The 25,107-nt window shown below is 42.5% G+C and overlaps 1 protein-coding gene and 1 long non-coding RNA gene across 6 annotated transcripts in view; one reads left to right on the top strand and one right to left on the bottom strand.

The window, feature by feature from the left end:
• Positions 1-13,385: 13,385 nt before the first annotated feature.
• LOC144457032 (uncharacterized) lies at positions 13,386-23,220 on the bottom strand. 2 transcript variants are annotated; one of them, XR_013486316.1, is made up of 4 exons: positions 22,928-23,220; positions 21,805-21,882; positions 14,368-14,487; positions 13,386-13,452 (listed from the first exon to the last, which is right to left on the bottom strand). It is a non-coding gene; the product is annotated as an uncharacterized LOC144457032 (long non-coding RNA). The 2 variants fall into 2 exon arrangements; XR_013486317.1 differs by having other exon boundaries at positions 14,368-14,473.
• Positions 23,221-23,235: 15 nt separating this feature from the next.
• The window catches only part of TMEM65 (transmembrane protein 65), a 56,044-nt gene continuing 54,172 nt past the window's right edge, over positions 23,236-25,107 (top strand). The window contains exon 1 of one of the 4 annotated variants that reach the window (XM_078153725.1): positions 23,236-24,050. In XM_078153725.1, coding sequence (XP_078009851.1) covers positions 23,732-24,050 — 319 coding nt within the window. In that variant the 5' untranslated portion in view covers positions 23,236-23,731. The remainder of the gene's footprint in view (positions 24,051-25,107) is intronic. The other 3 variants (XM_078153724.1, XM_020964948.2, XM_020964949.2) reach the window with 3 other exon arrangements.

Here is a 25,107-nt window from a genome sequence, read left to right as displayed (position 1 = left end):
TTAGTAGTAATAGCAGTTGCAGAGCTGCTGTGGCTCTTTGGTCATTTGGTCAGGGTTGACAGCATTTGGACCCTGAAAGTTCCATCAGCACCCAGGGGCTCCTCACCCTGGAAGTTCCATCAGTACCCAGGGACTTCTCACTCTTCACCCTTGCAGCCTTATTCTCCCATTGATGATTTCCTCCCCAAGCCTCCATTTGGGTAATGCGTAATCCTCTCCTTGGTTGTAACTCTTTGGACTTTGAAATCGTGCTCCTGCATGGGTCCCTTCACCCCATTGGCCCTGCATTTCAGGTCATTTTTATATTTTGTCTACCCATTAGAATGTAATCTCCTTGAGAACAGAGATTGTCTCTCTTTGTTTTTGCATCCCCAGAGCTCAGCACAGGGACTGGCCCAGACTTAGTGCTTGTTGCCTGCCAATTATCTGTTGCCTTGAAAGCAGGGACTCTTTCATTCTTTATACTCAGTGTCCCCAGCACTAAGCATATTGCCTGGTGCATAGTAGGCACTCAATAAATGCTTGTTGATTGATTGATTGACACGTCCCAAGTTGAAAGTTTCCTCCTACTAGGAAATCTTCAAGTAAAGAATGACCCCTTGGTTATATTGTGGTAGGGATTCCTTTCAGGTATGAGTTGGTCTAATTTGTCAGATAGGAAGAGAATGAAAAGAGATAAGTGAAAAACCCAGGGAAAAAAGAGAATCCAAGAGGAAGCCATTCTCAATCGTGCCAAATGTTACAGAGAGGTCAAGAAGGATGAAGATTAAAGACATTAGTTTTTTTTTCAAACAATTAAGAGCTAGTTGGTGGAAGGCAACATAGTACAGTTGGAAGAAATACTGGCTGTGGAGGTAGAGCATTTGGGTTCAATTCCTTCCTTTGATCCTTACTACCTGTGTGTCCCAGGGTAAGTCATTCAACCCCTTCTGGGCCTCAGTTTCCTCCTCTATAAAATGAGGGGCTTGCACCAGATAGCTTCTGAAATTCCATAGGATTTTATAGATTAACATTAGGAGAGCTCTCCCTAATATCACTCCCACCTACTTTTCTAGTCTTTTTTCATATTATTTCCCTTCACACATGGTCTTTCAGACACACTGGCCAGCTAGCTATTCCCCATATCCACCATTCTTCCTGCCATTGCCTCTTTGCACATTACATAAATGCTACCCCTTCCCTTCCTCCATATACTTTCACTGAGGGCAGGAACTATTTCTATTTTTGTCTTTGCATCTATATCCAGAGCTTAGCAGAGGGTCCTGCAATAGCAGGCATCAAGTAAATATTTGTTGAATTGAATTGCAAGTCATTTTACCTTTTCAGTTTTCCAGCCACAAAATGGAGGAATTAGATTAGATGGTTTTCAAGGTCCCTTCTGGGTCTAATTCTCCTAGTTTTAATGAAGTCCAAAGCTTTCAATTTGATTTTGTAGAAAAGTCACTTTTAAGAGACAATGAGTTCTATTAGCAAAAATGCTTTAGTCATCCAACTGAAAGAAAAAAAATAAATCAACAATTTTTGCTAATGCCCTGACAAAAGCTAATATCTGCATGGGTGTATATTATACCAGTATCCAGTGACCCCAGTTATTTCTCAGTAAGGACACACAGCTGCCAAAATACAGAATTTTTTTTCTCTGAGTTCATCCCTTTCATCACAATGATTTTTTATTTAATCTATTTGCTAAGCATTTTCCCAGCAAGACTGTGGGGTTAAGATATATGAAAAGGACTTTTGTTTTATTTGAGTTAACTTTCGTATTAAAGGAAACATTCCTGGTGCATTGGAAAGAGTAGTGTTTAGTCATAAAAATTTTACCTTTGAAACATCTCTCATACCTCCCCTTCTTGCCTCTGATACTGCCATCACCTCACCCCTGGACTATTGCAGTAGCCTGTGGCTTGGTCCCTACCAAAAGTGTCTCCCCACTCCAGTCCATCCTCCATTCAGCTGTCATGTTCATCTTCTTGAAGTGCAGATCACCCCTTTATTCAATAAGCTTTAGTGGCTGCCTATTAACCTCCAAGAGAAAATATGAGCTCCTCCTACTGTCCAAAGCCCTTTATAACTTTTCCCCTCCTTTCCAGTCTTCTTATATCTTATACCTTTGCTGCCCCCAAACTCCAACATATTCTTCAATCCAATGGTCACTGGTCTTCTCACTGTTGCTCAAACAGAATACTCATCTCTATCCTCCAGGTATTTTCAATGCCTATGCCCCATGTCTGGAATGCTATCTCTCCTCATCTCCAACTCCTCCCTCCCTGGGTTCCTTTGAGTGCTATCTAAAATCCTACTTTCTGCAAGTTGCCTTTCCTGATCTCTCTTAATTCTAGGGCTTTCCTTCTTTTAATTATCTCCAATTTATCCTGTATACGTACCTTCTTTGTAATTAATTTGTTTTCATGTTATCTCCCCCATTAGATTGTGAACTCATTGAGAGTAGAGACTGTCTTTTGTCTTTCGTTGTATCCCCAGTGCTTGGTAACAGTGTCTGGCATGTAGTGTTTAATAAATGTTTATTGACTGACTAAATCACTCTTGTCCTGGCTGTGTATATGGCCTTAAGTAAGTCACAATCTCTTTTGGCTTCAGATTTATCATTTCAAAAATTGAGGTGAAAATACTTGCTACTTTGTGGTAAGGATCAGATGAGATCATGCATGTGAAGTACTTTGTGAATATAAAGTCCTCATATGAGGTAAGTTATCATTACAAAGTCTTATTCCCATGTCTCATCATGGTATTGGAGGTAAGCCTAAATTATGGAAGGCTTTGCCAGCAGAGCACCAGGTCTGGTATTTTCTACCATGTGGGAAAGCTTTGAATATACATGATCCTGGAAATAGATTGAGTCTTCTCTCGGAATCAGTCTAACTAAATGCAGAGCTGCTCATCACCAATAGAGGGGGCCACTTGGTGATGAATTCTTTTTCTATGGTAATCTGTGAAACAAAGACAAATAACTTCAGTCTTGTTTAGTCCCATTTTTTCCCTCTGTAATGATAGTGGCATAATGGTGAACACACAGTGCTAAGAATCACACAGCTTTTAGAATATCTATAATAATTAACTTAGCTATTAGTTTAGTATATGCGAGATCCTTGTTCAATGGCCAATAATCATCAATCAGTCAACATTTGTTAAGTACCTGCTGTTTGCTAGGTACTATGCTAAGCAACAAGTGAACATTCTACTTAGGGAACAGAATCAGCAATCTTGACTTTCTCTCTATAAATGAAATCAGAAGACGAAAGAATGTTGCAGCTAAATATCTCAGGTTTTCCTCATGGACGTAAATAAATCAATCGGTGAAGTTGGTTTTATTGTGCATCCATAGGAAATATGAAACATCATTTCATGGCACAACTGGTCCTCTTGTGCCCGTGACATATGTGTGGTACTCCTTCTGGGAGCTACTCCCTCAACTTGAACTTGAAGGTTGGGTACTCTCTTCTGTGGGATGGGGAAGACCATCCCACATCCAAAATATTCTGTGAGTCTCTGCTCCTAAAATTATAGTCCATGAGCATCCACCAGTGCATTTACCTTTAATAGCCATCCAGTTGATATAATCAGCTCAAAGCAAAGGTATTTACTATAATAGCATAGCACAAACAATAGTAACCAAATGTACCTCCCCCCATAAACCTGGTGTGTACTCTGTGATAAATTTGTATACTCTAGGGGAGAAGAACAGACACACACAAAGAATTCACTAGTAGGGAGGCACACATATGGAGAACATGGTTAAATGGAACTGGGATGCTAATCACTAGTGGCTAACAAAATGGAGAAATTATACCTGAAAGAGGGACCATTTCAATTGTATCAGAGAAAAATATACTCTAACCCCTTAAGAATAGTTCTAGACCCCTTGAAAAGTCGATGCATGCAGCCTCACTGTGATGGGTTAAGTCCAGAGAGAGTAATAATAATAAGACAATGAATTTAGGGCTATGAAAGACCTTAGAGGCCAATTCAACCCCTTCAACCGAGGTTAAGAGAAGTTAAGTGATTTGTCCAGGTAGTGTCTGAAAGGCAGGATTTGAACTCAGATCTTCCTGACTCTAAACCCAGCTATTATACCTTTAGTGGATACACTGATGGTGCCTGCCTTTGCTGGGCTTCAGTTTCTTCCTCTCTGAAAGAAGGGATTTGGACCGCATGATTTCTAAAGTCCCTATTTTCATACTGAAAATGCTACAATAAGCTATTGATATGTACACAATTAAGCAATTATGTATATATATGTATATATTTACAATTAATATACTATACCAGTACGTGTGTATATATGTATATACACACAATTTAGAGGGTACTGTGCTAGCACTGTGACATCTCATAGAACAACAATTCATGTCAGACAGAACACTGATTTTTTGGAGATCACAAATTGGAAAGTTCTGGTTAGATGGTTGGTTGACAGAGTTCTATAGTGGCAGGAACATTTAAGAGTCAAAAGCCTGAGGTCTGAGTCCTGTCTTAGCCACTTAACTAGATATTGACCTTAGATATGTCAATTCACTTCAGTTTATATGAATATAATAACACATGCAGATCTAGCTTCAAGGATTGTTGGGTGAAGCAAATGAGAAAATACAGGTGAGGTGCTTTGTAACGTGTTTCATATATTATGTAAGTTATTATTTTACCCATTACCACTTCTATTTTTCCTCAAGTAATATACTGTTCAGACATATAATGATTCTTGTACATTCAAAGGCCCCAGAGGCAATAGCAAGAGGAGAAATTATTCAGGCTGCTTAAGAAGGGCAATGATATGAAAAAAATTCAAGCAGGAAATTATGTCATTACTTATGAAGCTATTCTATCAACAGGTAATTTATCCAGAGAAGTTGTCACTAGTGCTCTCAAGAGGAAAATTTGATTTAGTATTTTGAAATTAATTCAGGGCATTAGCCTCCATGACTTATTTCCCAGGTGAAAAAATCAAAATTTCCTAGAAGAGCCTTAATATAATGTTACTGTAGCATGGAAGGGACCCTATATTCTAGGAAGGCTATGTCAGTGGTTCAAAAGCTCTGGCCAGTCCTGTGAAGGTGGAAAGTCTTTAAGTATGGATCTCGTGACAGCTAATATGTCTGTAATTTAAGAATCAGCCTAGCCAAATTTGGAGAGGTTCATCACTGAAGGCTGGCCATCAGTGGGCAATATTGAGGAATAAGTCATGAAGACCATTTACTATAGCATAGAGATATAGGTTTGGATTCTGGCTGTACCACATGCTAGTTGTGTGGCCTTAAACAAATCACCTCACTTCTCTGAGCCTCACTTTCCTCATCTGTAAAATGAGGGTAATAATCCTTGGAAGAGCTGGGGATGTTTAGCCTGGAGAAGATAAGACTCAGGAGGAATATTACAGTTATTTTCAAATATTTGAAGAGCTGTAACATGGAAGGGGGATGAGACTTATTCTGTTTGTCCCTAGAAGACAGACAAGGAATAATGGGTAGAAATTGCAAAGATATAAATTTAGGCCTGGTGCCAGGAAAAAATTTCCTCCTCAAAGCAGAATGGGCTTCTTTGGAGATCATGGTTTTCTCTCATCGGAGGTCTTCTAGCAGAGAGCAGATGATCACTTATTGGGCATATTGTTGTGAGGTTTTGTTTTGGAGAATGAGTCAGATCTAGTGGCTGCTAGATTGTTTCATTCTTTCTATTTGTGTTCCCAGCAGCTAGCACAATGCCTGTATAAGGTACTTAATAAATACTTATTGCTTAATTGTTGATTCATTCTCACTTTGAAATTCTATAAATCTGTTGCCTTGGCTACTTCAGGATTGTTGAGAGGCTCATATTAGGTGATACATGTAAAAGGATTTGAATCAAGAGTGCTATATGAATGTCATTATTATAATAAATATAATAACGATGATGATGATGGTGTTGGGGGGGAGGGAATAGGGGAATTTAAGCAAGCTAGGGAAGACAGGCATTTTCTTTTAGTTTCTGTCATGGATATAGTAGGTTCACTCCCAAATTAGCAGTCTTTGTGTGTCTCTTGCCCTTGGGAATATGGGGCAGTCATAAAGCTGAGAGATGAGAAGAGGGTATCAGAGAAAAAGAAAATTAGCTGGGGAAATAGTTTCATGTTAGAGAAAATAACTGAGCCACTTTTTTGATATTACTTGCTATCTCCCTTTCATTTCAGGGGTAAAACATGGTTTGATTAGTCTATGTCTGGTTAGCTTTCACAGTACAAGCAGACCTTGAAATTCATGTTGTAAAGTGGATTATATTTCCCAAAGAGAAAAATGTTCCTGACCAAGGACCTGGCACCAAACAAATCAAAGACTGACCTCATTTCTTTTCATTTCAACGGACCCTCGATCTCACTGACGTGACTATTCCTTCCATAGGTACAGATTATGATCCATACATGCTTTCTTATTCTGTATGATTTTTGCCCATGTACATGGACAAGAATATGTGACAAAAGCATTCATTATGTTTATAATAATGATGACATTTGTATCGTACTTTATGATTATAATGCTTTTTATGTAAACCATCTAATTTAAGGCTCACTTCAACCCTGTGAGGAAACAAGGTATGTATTACCCCCATTGTATAAGTGAAGAAACTGAGGCTCAAAAAATTAAAATGATTTGCCCAAGAATGCATCATAAAAGCAAAAATATAACCCTAGACTTCTATGACCAATATTAAGTTGCCATGCCATCCTAGAATTTAGAAGGGCTTTTGAGATATAACTTTAGTCGATCAGGCTAGAAAAGTTTAAACTGAAGCTGTCTTCTTTTCTTCATAAATTTCCTGGAGCTAGCAGAGTGATTCATTTCAGTAATGTCTGACTCTTTGTGACCCCATTTGGGATTTTCTTGGCAAAGATATTGGAGTGGTTTGCCATTTCCTAGGTGGCATAGTGGATAGAATGCTGGGCCTGCAGTCAGGAGGACTTGAGTTCAAATTTCACCTCAGACTTACTAGCCTGCATGACCCGTGACAAGTCACTTAACCCTGTTTACCTCAGTTTCCCCATCTGTAAAATAAACTGGAGAAGAAAATGACAAACTACTCCAGTATCTTTGTCAAATGGGATCACAAAGAATTAGATGACTCAACAACAACAACAACAACAACAAACAGTCAATCAAAACAATTTCAGTGATTTTATAGTGTCTTGGAAAAAAAATTAGCCAATACGGCATCTAAATATTGGAAAACCTCAGTCAGGATTTCAGTTGTGATGGCAGATAATTTTCTTAACTCAGTACTTTATCTCCTTCCTACCCCTGAACTTTTTTTTTTAAGGCAATTGGGATTAAGTGACTTGCCCAGGGTCACACCGCTAGTACGTGTCAAGTGTTTGGTCCTAGGCCACATTTGAACTCAGGTCCTCCTGACTTCAGGGCCGATGCTCCATCCACTGCGCCACCTAGCTGCGCCCATGAACTTCTGAAAAGATAAAGAGACCCAAGAGAAAAGTGGGATAGTTTATAAAGCACTGGACTTGGTGTTAAGAGTACCTGTGTCCCAGTCTCAACTCTTCAATAATTACTCTGTGGAGTTTAGGGAAATGACAACTTCTCTAAGCTTAAGTTTTCTCATATATTAAATGGGGAGAATAATACTTATATGTTATATACATTATATAATAATACTACCTTAGAGAGTTGTGGAATAAAATGAGCATGGAAATGTAAAACATTTTTTAAACCTTAAAATGCTATGTGAATTATATAAATGTAAACTCATCATTATTTTTTTTTAAAAAGCATCTAGAAGTGTGGGGGGGGGTAGCGTGGGAAAGGGCAATTGTGCTGCTTTTTCTCGGTGATGGTAGCAGTAGAAAAACACCGCCTTGGAATCAGGACAGCTGGATCCCTTCCCGGCATAGAGCAAGGCTTTCTCATTTTTCTGGTAAGATCATTGCTGACTACTGATACTTTCTAGCTATTTGTATGGTAGTGTCAGGAAGAGGAAGGAGTCCTCTCCCTCACATAGCTCTAGCCAGAGTTTTGGATTCATGTCCCTAATTTCATTATATTTGTCATCATGCAAGTCCCTCTTGGCTCAGAGAAGATGTGATCCGCAATTAAGTTATATGTACTAGGTCAAGGAGGCAGTCCTTTTGTTAGGAATAGATTTTGACGTTGCCTGTGGCCCCGCCCCCTTCCAAAATGACTTCCTGATTGACAGAACCTTAAATGAAGGTGGAATGTTTCCTCACCCTTGGGAGAAGCTGAGGAGCGACCTTGGATCCTAGCTGGAAAGTAGCTAGGAACTTGCCACTTGGTTTGACTGAAAGTGGGAGTTAGAGCTTAGCACAGATCTGAAGTATTTGTTCTCGACCCCCTTGCTGTCTTTTTTTCTGTCTGCTGACAGGAGAGTGTCCTCCCAGTATTGCTTCAGTTTTACCTCTTTTTTCTGCTCCCTTCTGGCTGGTAATGAGTAAAACAGCCCCTGTGATTATTCTCTGGGCCTTTTCTCTCCTGGACGGTCATGAAAAGAGGGAGCAGCAAAGCTTGACTTTGCCCTCTGTCCTGGATCTACTTCAAACTTTGCATCACTTTCTCTTCTTTTCTCCCCTGCCCCCTCACCTCAACGTCCCCCTTTCCTTGTCTATAACATTTTAGGATGTCCACGTGGATTTTTGCCTAACTAGGTCTGGTAAAGGAATAATTCTTTGACTTTCATCTTTAAGATTATTGCTAGGGATTCCATTTTCATTATATAGAATTCATTTGGATAGATTTGCAGGACTGTTAGGCTGATAATTTCAATTCATTGACCATCTATGTGTCAGTTCTGTTTTGTCAACCAGACCGGAACTGGCCTCTAACCTGTGAGTGGCCAGAGCTGAACAAAGCAGTCAGGAGAGTCAGCAGTCAAACAGAAATTTAATTTCAAAGTAAGGAAAAACACCTTACAAGCATGGGCACTCATGCTGGAGCCCCACCCCTAGTGGGGGGACTGAAGCAGTGTGGGGAGATCTCAATTGTCATACCTAGGGATAGGCAGTTAACCAAAGCCCTGACATTGAGGGATAACAGTAACAATGAGACAAGTTTGACGCATAGCAGGGCTTCATTACTGGAACATGGATACTTGTTGGTGTATTGTTCAAGCTCAGAGACCACTTGATGCTGGTATGGGATACTGGGACTTTGCTGTGCCTGAGATCATCCAGAGGGTGAGCTCAAAGGATTGTTGTTATGCCAAGCTCAGGGCACAGACTACTTGCTGGACCTTAGCTATGGAAAACAGGGTATCTCCTAATATCTTGACAGTTTACATTAGATTCCTATGCTTCATACTGATTTGGTGATTTCCCCTATAGTCTATGTGCTGAGAGTTCCCATGGAATCTCTTTCTTGAGCAAAACTAGGTCTTGTGGGAGTAGAGAGGCTTCATTGGAAAGAATACTGTCTGTGGGGTCAGAGGATCTGAGTTCAAAGACTACCTCTAATCAATGCTTAGTATTGCATGATCTCAGGCACGTCAGTTACCCTTTGTGGCCCTGTCATCTGTTAAATACACCACTGGACAAGAGGACCTTTGTCATGCTTTCAAAGAAACTCTAGATCTGTGATTTTGTCTGATTTTATGACCCCAGAAGCAGTAGCCTCCAGCATATCTGGGGGAATAGAAGGTTTAATAATTACCAGTGGAAGTTGGGGGTTAGCATTTGAACAGGCTCATTAATAAGGGGCAAAGTCTTGAAACCTGTTCCTTAACTAAAAATGGGGATAATGATTCTTATACTACCTATCTCACAGGGTTATTATGTATAAAGTTCTTTGTGAGCTTTAAAATGCTATCTAAATGTGCATTATAACTTTTTATGAGATGCATTTATGGTGGCTTTTTTTTTTTTTTTGCCTACCTTGCAGTGATTCCTCTTTATTCCACTTCCACTGTCCCCTGTGAGTCACTTCCCAGCTTCCGGCACTGGGAGCTTCATATGAATGGGTAAAAAGCCTCCAGAAGAGAACAATATAACTCTGCTAAAATAGTGTCATCCATGTGGAAGACTCTAGGAAGCTGCTTCTGGGAGAATGTAGGACTAGAGCATTCTACAGTGGCCCACCACATGGTTAGGAGCAGTCTTTTTCCATTGCCTGCTTAGAAGTACAAGTTTCCTCAAAGGACTTGGGTCAGCACCAGCTGAGACCTTTGTGGCATTCCTATCAGAGGGAGGAGGTGACTCCTTCACTAATATCATGTAGTAAGGGGAATGAGGCTTACAGCTGCCTCCTTTCTCTATAGACCCACTCCCCCCAGGTCATGAGGCTCCTAAATTTGGGCTTTTCATTTTATTCTTTTCCATGGAATGGAATCTCTGAACTGGTCCAGGAACTCGGGGCATGGTTATCTTATAGTTCAGGAACTAAGGCTAGGTGTCTCAGCCAGAACAGCAGCAAGGCTCTGAGGAGCAAGAGTTCTAGGACTCTAGTTCAGCTGATACCCCTGCTTATGCTGACTTTGGACATGAACTTGGTAGGACTAATGCTATGTAGGAATTGAGCTATGAACCTCATACCATGGCAGCCCCTCCATTACCCCTCCCCCCCCATGGCAGTTAGGTGGTACAGTGGATGAAATACTGGACTTGGGAGTCTAGAAGATCTAAAGTCAAATCCTGTCTCAGACACTTACTAGTTGTATTATCCTGGGCATCACTTAACCTGTTGATCTCAGTTTTCGCATCTACAAAAATGGGGGTAATAATAGGCCTTAACTCCTAGGATTGTGAAGATCAGAAATATTTAAAAATCATTTTGCAAACTTTAAAAGTGCCATATAAATGCTATTATTATTGTGTAGGGAGAAGGTGTTGGGAGAAATTTCTGTCCATTTGTTCTTGCTCTATGTGAACATGAGACCAGAGTGTTAGTCTTGGCCCTTAAAAATGAGAATAGCTGGGGGTGGGGTGAGGTGGCTTAAGAGGATGGCAGTGAAGAGACTTCCCAACCCCTTCAAGGTACCTAAGAACCCTGGGGAGGGGGGGGTGTTGTAAAATGTAACAGACCTGAGAGTGACCCTGAGGAAGGCCAGTCAACCATATACAACAGTATAGTTATTTAGTATGAAACTACGAATGAATGAGTGGACTGATGGAACATGAAGTAGCAAAAAGTAGGGACTGCCTGCTCTCTAAGATGAATTTTCTGTTGTTTGTCATTATCCAGGAACAGTGATGGAGCCACACAGTTGAATTTTCCTTTCTTTCTGTAGAATTTATCTGGCTGCTTCAGTGTCTTAAAGTATGATTTTGACCACACATTATACTTGCTTATTTGAAAAATCACCCCTGTTCATTTCATGATCTTGGGATAGATACAGTAGTAATCACATCCTTGGCACTGCACACTGCTGAAGATGTGTGTGTGTGTGTGTGTGTGTGTGTGTGAGGTGGGGTGGGGGTAGGGGTTGTGACTATATGCAGATTCTGAGAAAGATCCTAATCAGAACTTTTGAGTTATGCTGAACAATGAATTCTGTCTAATCTGTGGTAAGATCAAGGTGACTGATATTTCTTGGTTTCTTTTGATTATGGTTCTAGATAAACTGTCTACTTGCGTCTGCTTTGTGGAAAGCTATGCTCAGAATGCTTCTTGGAATTTTTCTGCTCCAAATCTGTATATGTAAGAGGTCTGCCATTTTTACTTAGAAGATCTCATACTTTTGATGCAGGCACAGCCAAGAGAATGGAGGACTCAGAAGGATATACCTGTCCCTGACCTTTTGATAATATCATCATCAGTGTCCAACTGTTTGCTGTAATGTTTATTGTATATAGTTCCTTTAAGAGTATTAGCAGTTTGAGCTAGGGTCCACTTCAGGAGACACGCAAAACTCTGAGGAACATAAAACATAGATACCAGAAAGTCATGCAGGTAACGATCCTTATCAGAACTACCCTGTTCTGCAATATTGAGCACTTAACTGAATCTCTTCCTGTCCTTCCTTGTTAACACGGTTCATTTTCAGTAGAGGGGACACTTTAGGAATACCACTCCAGAAGCTCTGCTTGTTAAAACTGGCTATAGGCAAACAGTCACAGAAGGGAAGGGAGTAAAATGTCATTGTCGGGATTATCCCAACAGCTGTGGCCTTCCTGCCCCACAGAACAACTGCCCTAACTTTGAGCCTGGAAACAGTGGAGACAGATTTTAGGTAGTATTAATGGAAAGGTAGTATGCTGGAAAGACCTGCAAGAGTCAGGAGATCTGGGTTCTAGTCCCAGCTCTGCCATTTACTAGTTGTGTTGCCTTGGTTAAGTCATTGAGCCTTTTTGGGACTCGTTTTCCTAGTTAAAAGAAGGGTTGGACTACATGATTTGTGAGGTTTTTTTCCAAGCTCTTATATTCTTTGATTTTAGGTTTTAATTTTGTCTTTGTATTTCCAAAGGTTAGCACAGTGCCTGGTAATGCTGTAGGTGCTTAATAAATATTGTTGGTTGATTCAAAGCTGATTCTGCAATTGTTCTCCATGTGATTACTATAAAATGTTCTAAAAACCAAATGATTTGAAATGACATACAGCTATTGTGACTTGCGTCTTATGAAGTTCATACTATATCTGAAGGAGCCAGCATTTAACACTTTCACAGATATCTTTGCATGTTATCTCATCTGAACCTCACAAATGGCCTTGTGAAGTGGGTGCAATTCTTATGCCAGTATTATAGATGAAAAAACTGAGGTGAAGAGACTTACCTATGGTCATACAATTAGTAAGTGTCTGAGGCAGGATCCAGACTCAGATCTTCCTGTTGCCAAGCTGATTACTTGATCCACCACACGCCGCCCGAGTACTTTATTTTTTGAAAGAGAGCTATTGCATATGTTCTTTAATTTCCTGTCATCTGTGATTTGAATATAGCTAAAGAGGAGATCAATTTAAATTATGCTAAAAAAAGCCAAAAGGAAATCAGTCATCCTGTTACATGTCTTGTGGATTTATTTCAAAATCTTGAAATAACTATTAGATACTTTAAACCCTACATGATGTCAAAAATCTAAATTCATGCCAGCTAAGTGATATAGTGTTTGATGGGCCCTTAAGATTTTGACCTCCTGAAGAGAATATTTATGTTTCCTTAAGCCATAATTGACAGGTTTACTATTAATTGTCCCTTTGTCTCTGGATGCAGGGTTTTGTGGCTATATTTACTTAAATGGATTATATACCTTATTGTCTCTGGATGCAGGGTTTTGTGGCTATATTTACTTAAATGGATTATATACCTTATTTTAATTAGCTCACGTTCATGAACCAAAATGACAAGCAGTATGTAAACACTCTAAATGATAGTGTATATGATGAAAATGTTTCTGATGCATTTCTTCGATTTTTCTTTTAAAAATTTAAATCTCTTTACTGATAGCTTGTTTTTTCAACACATTTATTTTTGAATCCATCTCTTCCCTGCTACTCTATCCAGCAAATCATCATCTGTAACAAAGAATAAAAAAAGAGAGAGGAAAAAAGTTCATTAGGACTAACCAATACATGCGCCAAGTCTGAGAGAATGTGGCATTTTTCCTTTTTGTTTCCCACCCCACCCCAACCCTGCCCCCACCTCTGCAATGAAGAGAGAGAGGTACATTTTTTCAATTGCCAAGCTTGATCTCGTCTTCCAAATGTCATTCTTGTGCATCTTCCTTCCCTGTGAGGCTGGAGTTCCCTGTAATATTTTAATCCATGGGATCCTACCTAGATTTCCTCTGAATCCTTTGACCTCACCTTTCCCAAAATCTAGGGTGTATGTCAGACTATGGCCGAATTTCTTCTTATCCTATCTGCCCATGTGACAGTTTCCTCACTCCCTAATAAGTTTTCCCCAGGGGGCTTCTACTTCATCCTTTCTTCTCTAGGAAAGTGCAGGAAACTGCACCTATTTGTATATGAGACAGAGAATGATTGTACTATTTGATTGTCTAGGTTATTTACATGGACAAACTATGTGTCTCTTTTATGGCCTGATGATAGTCTTGTATTGGATGGGGGTTTGGGCCTTGATTTGAAACCTAACTATTCAAAATAGCCACAATGATCTTAGGAGAGTAGCAAAGGGCTCTTTAGCAATAGGTCTTGGAAACATGAGTACCAGTTGTCACAAAAGAATGAATATTCCAGATCCAAGCTGTTTGATGAAGAAAAGGGCTGCATTGGGAAGTAGCGAATTTCCTTGTCACTGGAGGCATTAAAGGCAAGATTATGTCATAGAGGGGGTTCATGCATTAGGCAGGGATTTGGATTAGATACCAGCCAAATTTTTTCTCTATTCATTGTTTCTAAATGAATCCTAGGTTGGAACCCAAAAGATAGATCACCCAGAAAACACAAAAGAGTTATTGTCCTACATACCTCACAGGGTTTGTGTAAGTCTGTCTTCTTCCTGCCCAACCCTCTGGACAGTCTGCAACACTGTGTACATGTAGGGAAATGTGACTCTTGACTGCCTGAGAGACTTCTGCGAGAGAGAAGCTTGTGAGGAAGGAGAAATGTCATGTTGAAAGGCAAACAAGAGATCCATGGAACTTCCAGTTTGTGGGGGAAAACTGGCACCACAACATGTCTTATGATTCCCAGCACCTGAACCCCCAGAGACCACTAAGAGGGAACCCATTGAGTGAGATGGTCCTCTCCCAAGGTGAGCTGAGATTTCATCTCACTTGAGGGTCCCGGAGCTCCAATAACTCTTGTGTATTCAGTTGTCCAAACCAATCTGTTTGGTTTTCCTGGTTGATTTGATAAATGTGTTTGCTTAATCTCTTTAATTATCTTTTGTGCAACAAGGATGTAGTGGGAGGAAAATTCACTTTAGAACCTGCCTCTAAAAGACCTATTATAATGTCTTCTTTAACAGAACCAGTGTGGTCACCAAATTTGGAGTCAAGGAACCTGTATTTGAATCCTGCCACAGCTATCCACTACCTAAGTGAAAAGTAAGTGGGTAAGAAATTTAATATCTCTAGGACTCAGTTCTTGTCAACAAAGTAAGGGGAGATTGAACTAAACACTATCTAAGGCACCTCCTAGCTCAAAGGCTATGATTCTATGATCCCAAATGCTATATAGCTAGTACATGTCCAAATTTGTTCAGTGAAGCTACTTATGAAAGACTTCCAAAAAAAAAAAGAGGTGTAAGTTTTGAGCTGCATTTGCAAAGTTAAAAGGAGAGAAATCATTCTAGTCATGGAGAACGACAAAGGTGAGAGATGGAAAAATATTAGAAGTAAAGATACATTCAGGAGATGATAAGGCTTACATAGCAGATTTGGTTGGCTAGAATAGAAACTGGATTAAGAAGTGTATCAAGTATGGGGTTGTCTTTTGTGAATTTTGGGGGTCATCACCCGTGTTGAGTTGGATTACTTTGCCTTTTGAGTTTCCATGAACCCTGTTAGTATTGGTTACATTTCTTTATTTGTCTTTGGATAGGAAGGGAAAATTGGCTAAATAATTACTGGTAACACAGGTGGAGCATGAAAAACTTGATTGAGAGTGAGCGTCCTTTGGAAGAATGGACTAATGAGCTGGAGCTAGAGCCCTAGTGGATGAATTCCTATACTGTAAATTCTGACAGTGGCGATCCTGTTTTATCTAAATGTGATGTCCAGATAACTTTATCAAGCGAGAATACCTATGTGGAATCAAGGAAAAGGCATTAAGCTTGACAGGACAGGTCCTTTGTCAATGGAAGGAATGAAACCCACTGAATGAACACTAATAGCTAGCATTTATATACTGCTCTAAGGTTGCCGAGGCACCTTAACATATGGTATCTCACTTGACCCTCACAACTACCCTGTGAGGTAGGTGCTATTATTAACCCCATTTCACAAAGTTTAAAGCTGCTTGGAATTCAGTTCTTCCCGACTCCAAGTCCAGCACTCTAGCTGCCGTGCCATCTAGCTGCCTTTATGAAATGAAGTGATGTTATTGCACAGGAGTACGGATACAAGCTCGCTCATGCCTCGAGGGCTCTTGATAAAATAGCCACAAGCCAGCCGAGACACCTCCGTTCCAGCCTGAGGAGATCAACTTCAGCCAAGTAACGTCTCTGTCTCCTCCCTGCCCCTCGATCAGAGCATGACCTCGTGACTTTAAAGGTCCAAGGATTCTTGCCTTCCCTCAGGCAGCCTGCTTGGTGGGTTGGTTGCTGGCCTTCCTTCTCAAAGAGGACCAAAATGGCATCACTAAGCTAGTGTCAAGTTTCAGTGCGTCTGACTGTGGCTGACCAGCCCAACACGAGCTCGGAATGCTGTGCTGTAGGTTGGGCACAGAGTCCGTGCAGACGTTTGGGGTGGATTCCCTAAACGTGTGCATCCTGCATTTCTCTGAGCTGTTTCGATTCTGTTTTGCTCATAGAGGACAGCACCTTCTCTGATACTGAGCGTTCCTGTGCCAGTGTCTCCCAGTTCACACAATCAATTCCAAAGTTCTTAAGAGAGACCTTGAGGGTGTCCTTGTATGGCTTCTTCTGACCGCCATGTGAAAGCTGCCCTGTGTGAGTTCTCCATAAAATAGTCTTTTTGGCAAGCATACGTTTTAGCACATGTTTGGCATTTGCACGATGTGGCCAGCCCATGGGAATTGTGCTTTCTGAAGCAGAGACTACCACACCATCCATATGTGGAACCACTGGTTATAGCAAATGGAGAAGTTTTGAATGCTGTGGATGAGTTCACTTACCTTGGTAGTGTACTTTCCAGGGATATACATATTGATAATGAGGTTGATGCCAGAGCATTGCCAGAGCTAGCTCAGTGTTTGGGAGGCTCCAAAGGAAAGTATGGGAAAGAAGAGGTATTAGACTGACTACCAAACTGAAGGTCTACAGAGCCATTGTGCTGACCTCATGTTGTATGCCTGTGAAACCTGGACAGTCTACCAGAGTCATGCTAGGAAACTGAATTGCTTCCATTTGAATTGTCTTAGGAAGATTCTGAAGATCACCTGGCAAGATAAGGTACCAGACACTGAGGTCCTTTCTTGAACTAAACTGCCAAGCATTCAAACTCTGCTTCGGAGAGGCAACCACTCCGACAGGCATCCTAGTAGTATCCCTGGAATAGCAGTGGCTGATGGCAACTAGACATACGAAAGAAAGTCAGCTTCAGTACTCTAAAAGGAGCCCTGCAGAAAGCTAGACCATATTGAAGATTACACAAAAGGAGACAAAAGATTTCCATACACCCAGGGACTATGAATCACCTCTTTGCCACATATGCTCCCTAAATTCAGTGCACTTTTCTTCTGGACTCTAGATATGAATGTGCACTTTACAGATGGGGAAATTTGGGTCCAAAAACATAAAATGATTTGCATGAGGTCATCCTACTTGACTTTCCTCCAATTATCCTTTCCCAAGCCTAGAGAATGGTTTAAAGAAACAGCAATGGGAATAGCAATACAGTTTTTCTTAGGTTACAGGCAGAGCACTGGATTTGGAGTTAAGAGAAAGTTTTGAATCCTGGGCTTTAGCACATAACAGCTATATGACTGTGGACTTAATCTCTCTGAGACTCCATTTCCTCACCTGTAAAATAGGACTTATTTTATTTTATTTTAGGGCAGCTAGGTGGTGAAGTGGATAGAGTACTGGCCCGAGAGTCAGGAAGACTTGAGTTGAAATCAGGCTCAGACACTTACTAGCTACGTGACCCTAGGTAAGTCACTGAACCCTGTTTGTCTTGGTTCTTCTTCTGTGAAATGAGCTGGAGAAGGAAATGGCAAACAACTGATCTTTGCCAAGAAAACCCCAAAGGGATCATGAAGAGTCCCACACAATTGAAATGACCAAACAACAACAAAATAGGATTATTCTTAGAAATGGTAGGTGCTTGGAGAACACTAAATAACATCACAAAAAAATGAAACAGATTACATTTGGACAGGAAAAGACTAGCTATTAATGTGAGATAACTGAATCTGCTATCTGTGTATAGTCAGATCATTGATTTTTCAAAGATAAGATCAGAACTAGTAAAAAATGTGAAAGAGATATAGAGTATTACAGAAAAACCTAAATCTTGCATTATTTTAAAAAATTGATTATAAAAATGGGAAATGGACATTCACATTGGCAGCAATTATAATTTTATATAATGGTTTAACCAATTTACATAAATTAATTGCCACAACAAAGAGACTAAAAGAGTCTAGAAAGAGCCTTAGTCAGAAAACATCTGACTTGCTTACCAAATGGAGAGATGGTTGCCAAAGGCAACACCAGGTTAGAAAATAAACTTGTATGTAGAATCTTATAAAGAAGGATGACAGACGATTATGAGCAATACTATCTCATAAAGCAAAGAAAAAGGCAGTGGAGGCTAAAACCAGTTTAACTAAAACTTGGCAAGACAGTAAGTTAATCAAAACCATCCCAAGGGCATTTAGGGACAAAAATATAAAGAGGACAATGAACAGAAGAAAAAATGGAAACGATTTGTAAAAATTTTGTCTATCAAAAGCAGAGGAACCACTACTTCTGGACCCTCATATCACAATCCCGGATACGTTTACAGGTAAGGTTAAAAACTCCGTCAAAGGGAATAAAGATGGAAAAAGTAGCTAGATTTGACCATGTGTATGAAGAGGAGACGTGTTAGATGCAAGACAAATTTGGGGGCAGTATGAGGGACCAAAAAGCAAAGTATCTGAAGGTATCCAAACCAAATAATATCGGACCTAATTAATAACAAAAACATGACCAAGAGAACACCATTGACCTACTCTCCCATCTGTATAAAATATTTATGAGAAATATCTATATATCAATTGAAGGCATCCGTGAGGAGGGTATTTAGGTATTTATCAAGGAACAAACAGTCTTTTACAAATGATATTCAACAAATAGGCCACATCTTTATCATTTCACAATTGACTGGAAGACATAGAGGATGCACTATCCCACTGTGTTTATTGTTTGTTGATAATGAAAAATTGGAAGACAAATACATCTGCTGCACATTTAGATTTAGAGTGGCCTGGATAGGCCTCTGGTACCTTCGCAGTGTCATCCTAAGTCCTAAATGTGACAACCCTGATCCATGCAAAGGGATATGCAATGGTTCAGTCCAGAAAAGTGAAACATCACTTTATAGGCTTTTTTTTGGGTGAGGCAATTAGGGTTAAGTGACTTGCCCAGGGTCACACAGCTAGGAACTGTCTAGTGTCTAAGGCTGGATTTGAACTCTGGTCTTCCTGACTCCAGGGCTGGTGCTCTATCTACTTGACCACCTATCTCCCCCCCCCTTTTTTTAATGAGGCATCTCTTACCCATCTAAGAAAATCATTCAAGATTTCTCGAAAGATATAACAACAGAAATAACCTTGTTTGACAAATCTCCAATCAGAAATATCAGGTGATGCATAAAACAAGGAAATGGATGCTCCCCAAAGATGTTCTCCACTGTAATGAATGATGAGGCCCTACACATGCTTTGTTTATAGATGACAGTGTGCTGACTGCATCAATCCCAGGAACACTTCAGAGGCTTCCGGAACAGATCTGTAACCACTCAATAGAATTTGGTTTGACCATCCACACAGGGAAAAAAATGGACAAAGAATGTCTTTCCCAGAATATACTACCCCTTCCTATAGAGCAAGCTGGCCTAGCTGACATAGTGGGGTACCCTGAGGGAGTGACACAAGGCAGCATGTGCCAGTCAAGCCAAACCACTACCATCACCTTGACCACCATTTCAATTTGGACCTTGATTTAGACAACTTAAGACATGAACCCAAGAGGTTTGGGCACAGCAGTATACCAACCACTAGACCTGATTTTAGCCCAGCCCCTGGAGTCATCCTTAAGGGGGAGGAATCATTGTTTAGAGGGGGCTATCTTTCTCAGCAGCCAGTTACAAGCACTAACCAACTATCATAAGATAAGCACTGGTAGAGATGGAGCCCTGGTAGAGGAAATAACTATATGATCTGGCTAATATGGAAATATGTTTTTTGTGACTTCACATGTATAATCATTATCTAGTTGCTTGCTTTCTCACAGAGCAGGGAAGGGTGGGGTGAAAGGAGGGAGAGAATTTGGAACTCAAAATTTTTAAAATCAATGTTAAAATTTTTCATATGTAACTGGGAAATATTTAATGAAATAAAATATATTGAAAAAGAAAAGAAACTACGATCAGAAGAGAAGATGGCTAAGCTAAGAGGAAGATAAGGGATGATAGACAGAGAAAGGGCTCCATTGGAATCCTTACAATGTAAGGAGAAAGTGAGGAAGGCCTCCAGAATGTTAGATGGACATTCTCTGGTGGACTGATGCATATGGAGGACTCACACTAGATTGATAGACATGGACTGGTTTCACTCCAAACTAATGAGATTGTAGGCCCATTTGGATGTTTAATCCTTGGACTATCTACTAAACATACCTTTCCTGATTCCCCAGAGTTCTAAGCGCTCCCCTCCTGGATTAGAATGCAAATTCTCTGAGGGCAAGTACTGTTTCAATATTTAGTTTGGCTCTCCAGTACCTAGTATAGGGACTGGCACATAGTAGGTGCTTAAAATTATGCCTGAATTGAATTCTTGTGATTGAAGTGCATTGCAAACTGTAAAGCGCTATAGGAATATGAGTTATTTACATTTGTCCTTACTTATCGCCCCAAAAAATCCAGCATCTAGGTAGTATAGTAGATAGAGTGCTGGGTATGGAATCAGGAGAAAAGACCTGAGTTCAGATTTGGCCACAAATATTCACCGGCTGTAAGTCACTTACAGCTGGGCAAGTCACTTAACCTGTCTGCCTCACTTTCGTCAACTATAAAATGGGGATTATAATAGCATCTACTTCTCAGAGCTGTTGTAAGGATAAAATGAGATAACTTGGCACACAGTAGGTATTTAATAAATGTTTGTTCCTTTCTCCTTATTAAAAAAGGCCCGGACTTATTAGCCTTAGGAAAAACTTGGGTTCAAATCCTGCCTCTGACACTGAGACCATGGGAAAGTCACCCAACCTCTTTGAGCCTGTTTCCTCAGCTATAAAATAGGAATGCTAATAATACCTCTAGTACCTATCTCATAGGGTTGTTGTGAAAATCAAATGAGGTAAGAAAGTGCTTTCCAAACCTTCAAGTGCTATGGAGTTGTCAGGGTGTTTTGTTTTGTTTCGTCTTTGTAATGGGGAGCTCTGAACCATCTGATGAACTCTCTCCTTGAGTCCTAAATTAAGAGAATGAGATTCAAAGGTATTATGGCCTTTGTAGGAAGGGGGCATTTCCCATGGGGTAAGATGTTTGCCCTAGACTCTGGCTGAGAGATGTGAGCCCTAGTATACTAAGATGGCTATTTCTGGAGTATCTGAAAGTTTGGGAAGTATCTCAGTTCAGTCTTACAAAGACCCAGTAAGTACTACTGGCATTGTAACTGCCACTCCCTCCATCCCAACAAAGGTGAGGAAACTGGAGCTCAAAGAGGTTTACTTAACCTCCCTACTAGACTAGCACAAGGTCACACAATTAGCTGTGCCAGAGACAACAGATTGGAATCCAAGTCTAGCATGGATTGTATCCATTTTGCTATGTTGACCCTAAGTATAAGTAAAGGCCAATATTAAAATGGCTAGCATATAAAAGATTCAACGACACAACTGCAAACATAAGAACTCTGGGAAGCAAAATTGTAAAAGCTTAAATGGAAAACGATAAGTTGGTGCAGAGTTATCAAGAATGAGGCTGCAATAAAAGTCAATAGCCCTGGATTTTGGCCAGGACTGATAAACAGCTTAAAAAGGAATGACAGTTGAGTACTAGGCTTTTCACTCACATATCCAGGATGAGGGTGATCATTATCAGAGGCATGACTTTAAACAGGTAAGGCAGTCAGAGTCCAACCTAGGCAAAACTGCAGGGTAGACATTTTTGTTTAGAGCCCATCCAAAACTCTCTTTCTGCATGCCTTCCCCTTCTCCTAGTTCTGTCTTTCCCCTTCAATCCTAGGACCTTCAGGCTGCTCACTTGTAGGATTATAAATCTGGAGCTAGAAAGGTCCTCAGACACCACGTTGTCCAATCCTCTCCTTTCACAAATGAAGAAACTGAAGGCCAGGGAAGTGAAGTGACCTGTCTGAGATCTTTGCCCAGAGCTCTTACTAGTTCCCCCTTAAGCCTATTTCCTTCTCCCAAATTATCCTCTCCTCCCGTCTCTACCCCCTCCCCAACATTGCCATTCCCACTATACATCTCCTGAAGAAATTAAGTCACATTAAAGTTCAAATGTCTTAACCCTCCCAGGGGTATAAGAAATTTTATACCCAGATTGTTAAGGCAAAGCAATCTATCTTCAACAGTGGAATTTCAGAGGTGATATTTTTGGACAGAGGAACCTTCAAAGCTTGTCCTGACCTCCGACCTATGAACAACCTTCAGGGAAGTATTAGAAAACATATATTTCCCTGTTTCCTTAACTTTGGAAAGTTAGGGTCATAAAGCAGAAAGCCAATTACCAGCCATAGAAAGAAAAAGCCTGTTTGTAAGAATTTGCTCGTTTGTGGGCCCATCATGTGTCCTGCAGCTGTCTGTATACTTTGGGGAACTGAATGAGGATTCCTGCTCCCAAACATTCCTCCAGGAAAGCAGGGTGAGAATGTGGTGTGGGCTGTGCCTCGCCCTCTTTTGGAAGCATCCCGGGTGCCAGGGAGTGGTTAGACCTGCCCAGCCTCGCCTTGCTGACTTTGCAATGGACCGGGCTGCCAAGCAGGGGTGGGTGTCCAGGATGGGGTTGCTGAGGCACCGGAGGCCTGTCCGGGGCTACAGCTGCGGTGCAAAGCCATGATCACCTGGGACAGCGCTTGTCCAGCCCGACCCCGCGGTGACAAGGCCGCGCGCGGGCCGGGGCATTTCAGGACGATCCCCATTTTTAGGTATCCCCCCTCCCCCCACTCCGCGCACCTAGGGCAGCTGCTCCGGGGCGGGCCGGGCAAAAGGCCCGAAGCCCTTTCTCCCCATTCCAGCCGCTTCAGGCGGGGGAGGGCGTCCTTCCGTAGCCCGGTCTCCCTGAGTTCCCGGGGGCCCTATAGGCGCCTCGGGCCCCTCTGCCTGGGCCGCGCTCGCGCGCCCCTCGGTGGGGGGGGCGAGAAAGAGGGAGAGAGGCAAGGAGCGTGCGCGACGACAGAAGAGGGCGAGCGAGGCCCGGAGGGGATTGGACTTGAGCGGCGGCAGGGCGCCTGCGCGGTAACGCCCTCCTCCGCTGCCCGCCTCTCTACTCCACCATCCCAAAGCGGCCTCGGAGGGCGGCGGCGGTGGCGGCCCGGTTCAGTCGGCGCGGGTCCCTTGAAGACGTGGAGCCGCGTTGACTGAACGCTGAAGTCTGGGAGGACGAGGAGGAGGAGCCGAGGCGGCGGGAGGGCGGTGTGCGGCTGACTCATCCCTCCCAGCGGCAGAGGAGACAGACCCACACACACAAATATACACACCGAGCCCGCCCGGCTCCGGCTCAGCCCGCGAGCGCCCCGGCTCCGGCAGGGTCTGCTCGCCGCTGCGCCCGCCCGCAGACAAAGTTGTGCCCGGAGGAGGAGCCGCGGGGCACTCGAGTCGGCAGCCGCCGCCCGCTGGTCCCGGGGAGTGAATGGTGCCCGGCGCCCCGGCCGCCTGTCAGGGGGGCATCGGGGCGGGGTCGGGCTGAGCCCGGGTCGGAGTCCCTCCCCCGCGGCTCCCTCCCTCTGCCTCCCTCCTGACCCCCTCCCATCCCCCAGCATGTCCCGGCTGCTGCTGCCCCTGCTGAGGAGCCGGACTGCGCACAGCCTGCGGCCCCTGCCCGGCTGCCGCCCGCGTGGTGCGGCGGGGGCTCCGGCGCTGCTCCTCCGGCCGCCTTCCGCCTCGGCCGCTTTGGCCGCCGCCTCGGCCGCCGCGCCGCGCCCCTCCCGGGGGCTGGGCACCCACCCCAAGCGCGAGCCCATGGAGGCGCTGAACACGGCGCAGGGAGCCCGCGACTTCATCTACAGCCTGCACTCCACCGAGAGGAGCTGCCTGCTGAAGGAGCTGCACCGCTTCGAGTCCATTGCCATAGCCCAAGGTAAGGGGCCGGAGCCGAGGGTCGGGGCTCCGCGTCCCCCGCCTCTCGGGCACCGCCTCGTCACCCCGCCTTGGTCAGCTGCTTGTGTGCCGCCCCTGCGCCCGCTTCGCGCATCCCCCGGGGCCGCTGGCGCGTCGCGGTCAGGTGCCCCCTGCCCCTCCCGGGCGAGTTAGATAAGTGTGAAACCTGCCAGGCTGCGAGGGGCGTGACCGCCGGGATGCTCCCAGCGCCAGCCTGGAAGCCTCTGCCTTCCCGAGCCCTGCAAATCGGGGGCTGGCATTTTTTTGGGGGGGAGGGGGGCTGCTTTTCCCTCTCACCTCCCCAAACTCTGAACTTCAGCCCCTTCCTCATATTAGTGTAGGGTGTGTGGCATGTCAATGTCTTCCAATTAGTGCTACTAAGTGCCTATACATTCTTGAAGACACAGCTCTTTTCAAGAAATGGGGCATTGACCTAGCATTTCAAGTGATACTCTTAGCCGATTGTTTTCTTAGAATGCAACTTACATCCGTTTAAGCGGCTCAATGAAATGTTTGTTTTGAATGGATAGAAGGTAGCTCGAATGGATTTGGTTATGCACAAATTAAGCACCTATGTAAGAACCCATTTTCCGAAGGGGGGGGAAGTCAATAAATCGGAAGTTTCTTTTGGTATGGATTAGTGTTAGTACTAGTTCTTAGGAAAACCAAAGCAGCCCAGATAAATAAGTTGAAATAAATGACCCCAAACTCAAGTCTGTATTTTCTCCAAAATGGTGGCAATATGCAGCGTTTATTTCGTAGTTTGAGTTGAGGAAAAAAAAATCCAGGAAACTTGAAATGATGACAATGATGGACAACAGAGGCTGAGATGAATCAAGTTTTCAAAATGTTACTTAAACAGGAGAGAAACAAATGTTAATCCAAGAATATTAAATACTGATTTGAACTAAAATGTGTATCTTTTCCCTGGTAGAAATATCACCCTTTTTTTGAGCAGTTCACACTTTAGGACACAATGATTTGGGATAGGGACTCTTTGCTGAGAGCATTACAAAAGTATGACCCTGGCTTATTTG

Source organism: Phascolarctos cinereus, unplaced genomic scaffold (genome assembly GCF_003287225.1).
Source record: "Phascolarctos cinereus isolate Bilbo 61053 unplaced genomic scaffold, phaCin_HiC Scaffold_4;HRSCAF=312, whole genome shotgun sequence".
Classification (NCBI taxonomy): domain Eukaryota; kingdom Metazoa; phylum Chordata; class Mammalia; order Diprotodontia; family Phascolarctidae; genus Phascolarctos; species Phascolarctos cinereus.
This window is presented reverse-complemented; position numbering and strand designations above follow the sequence as displayed.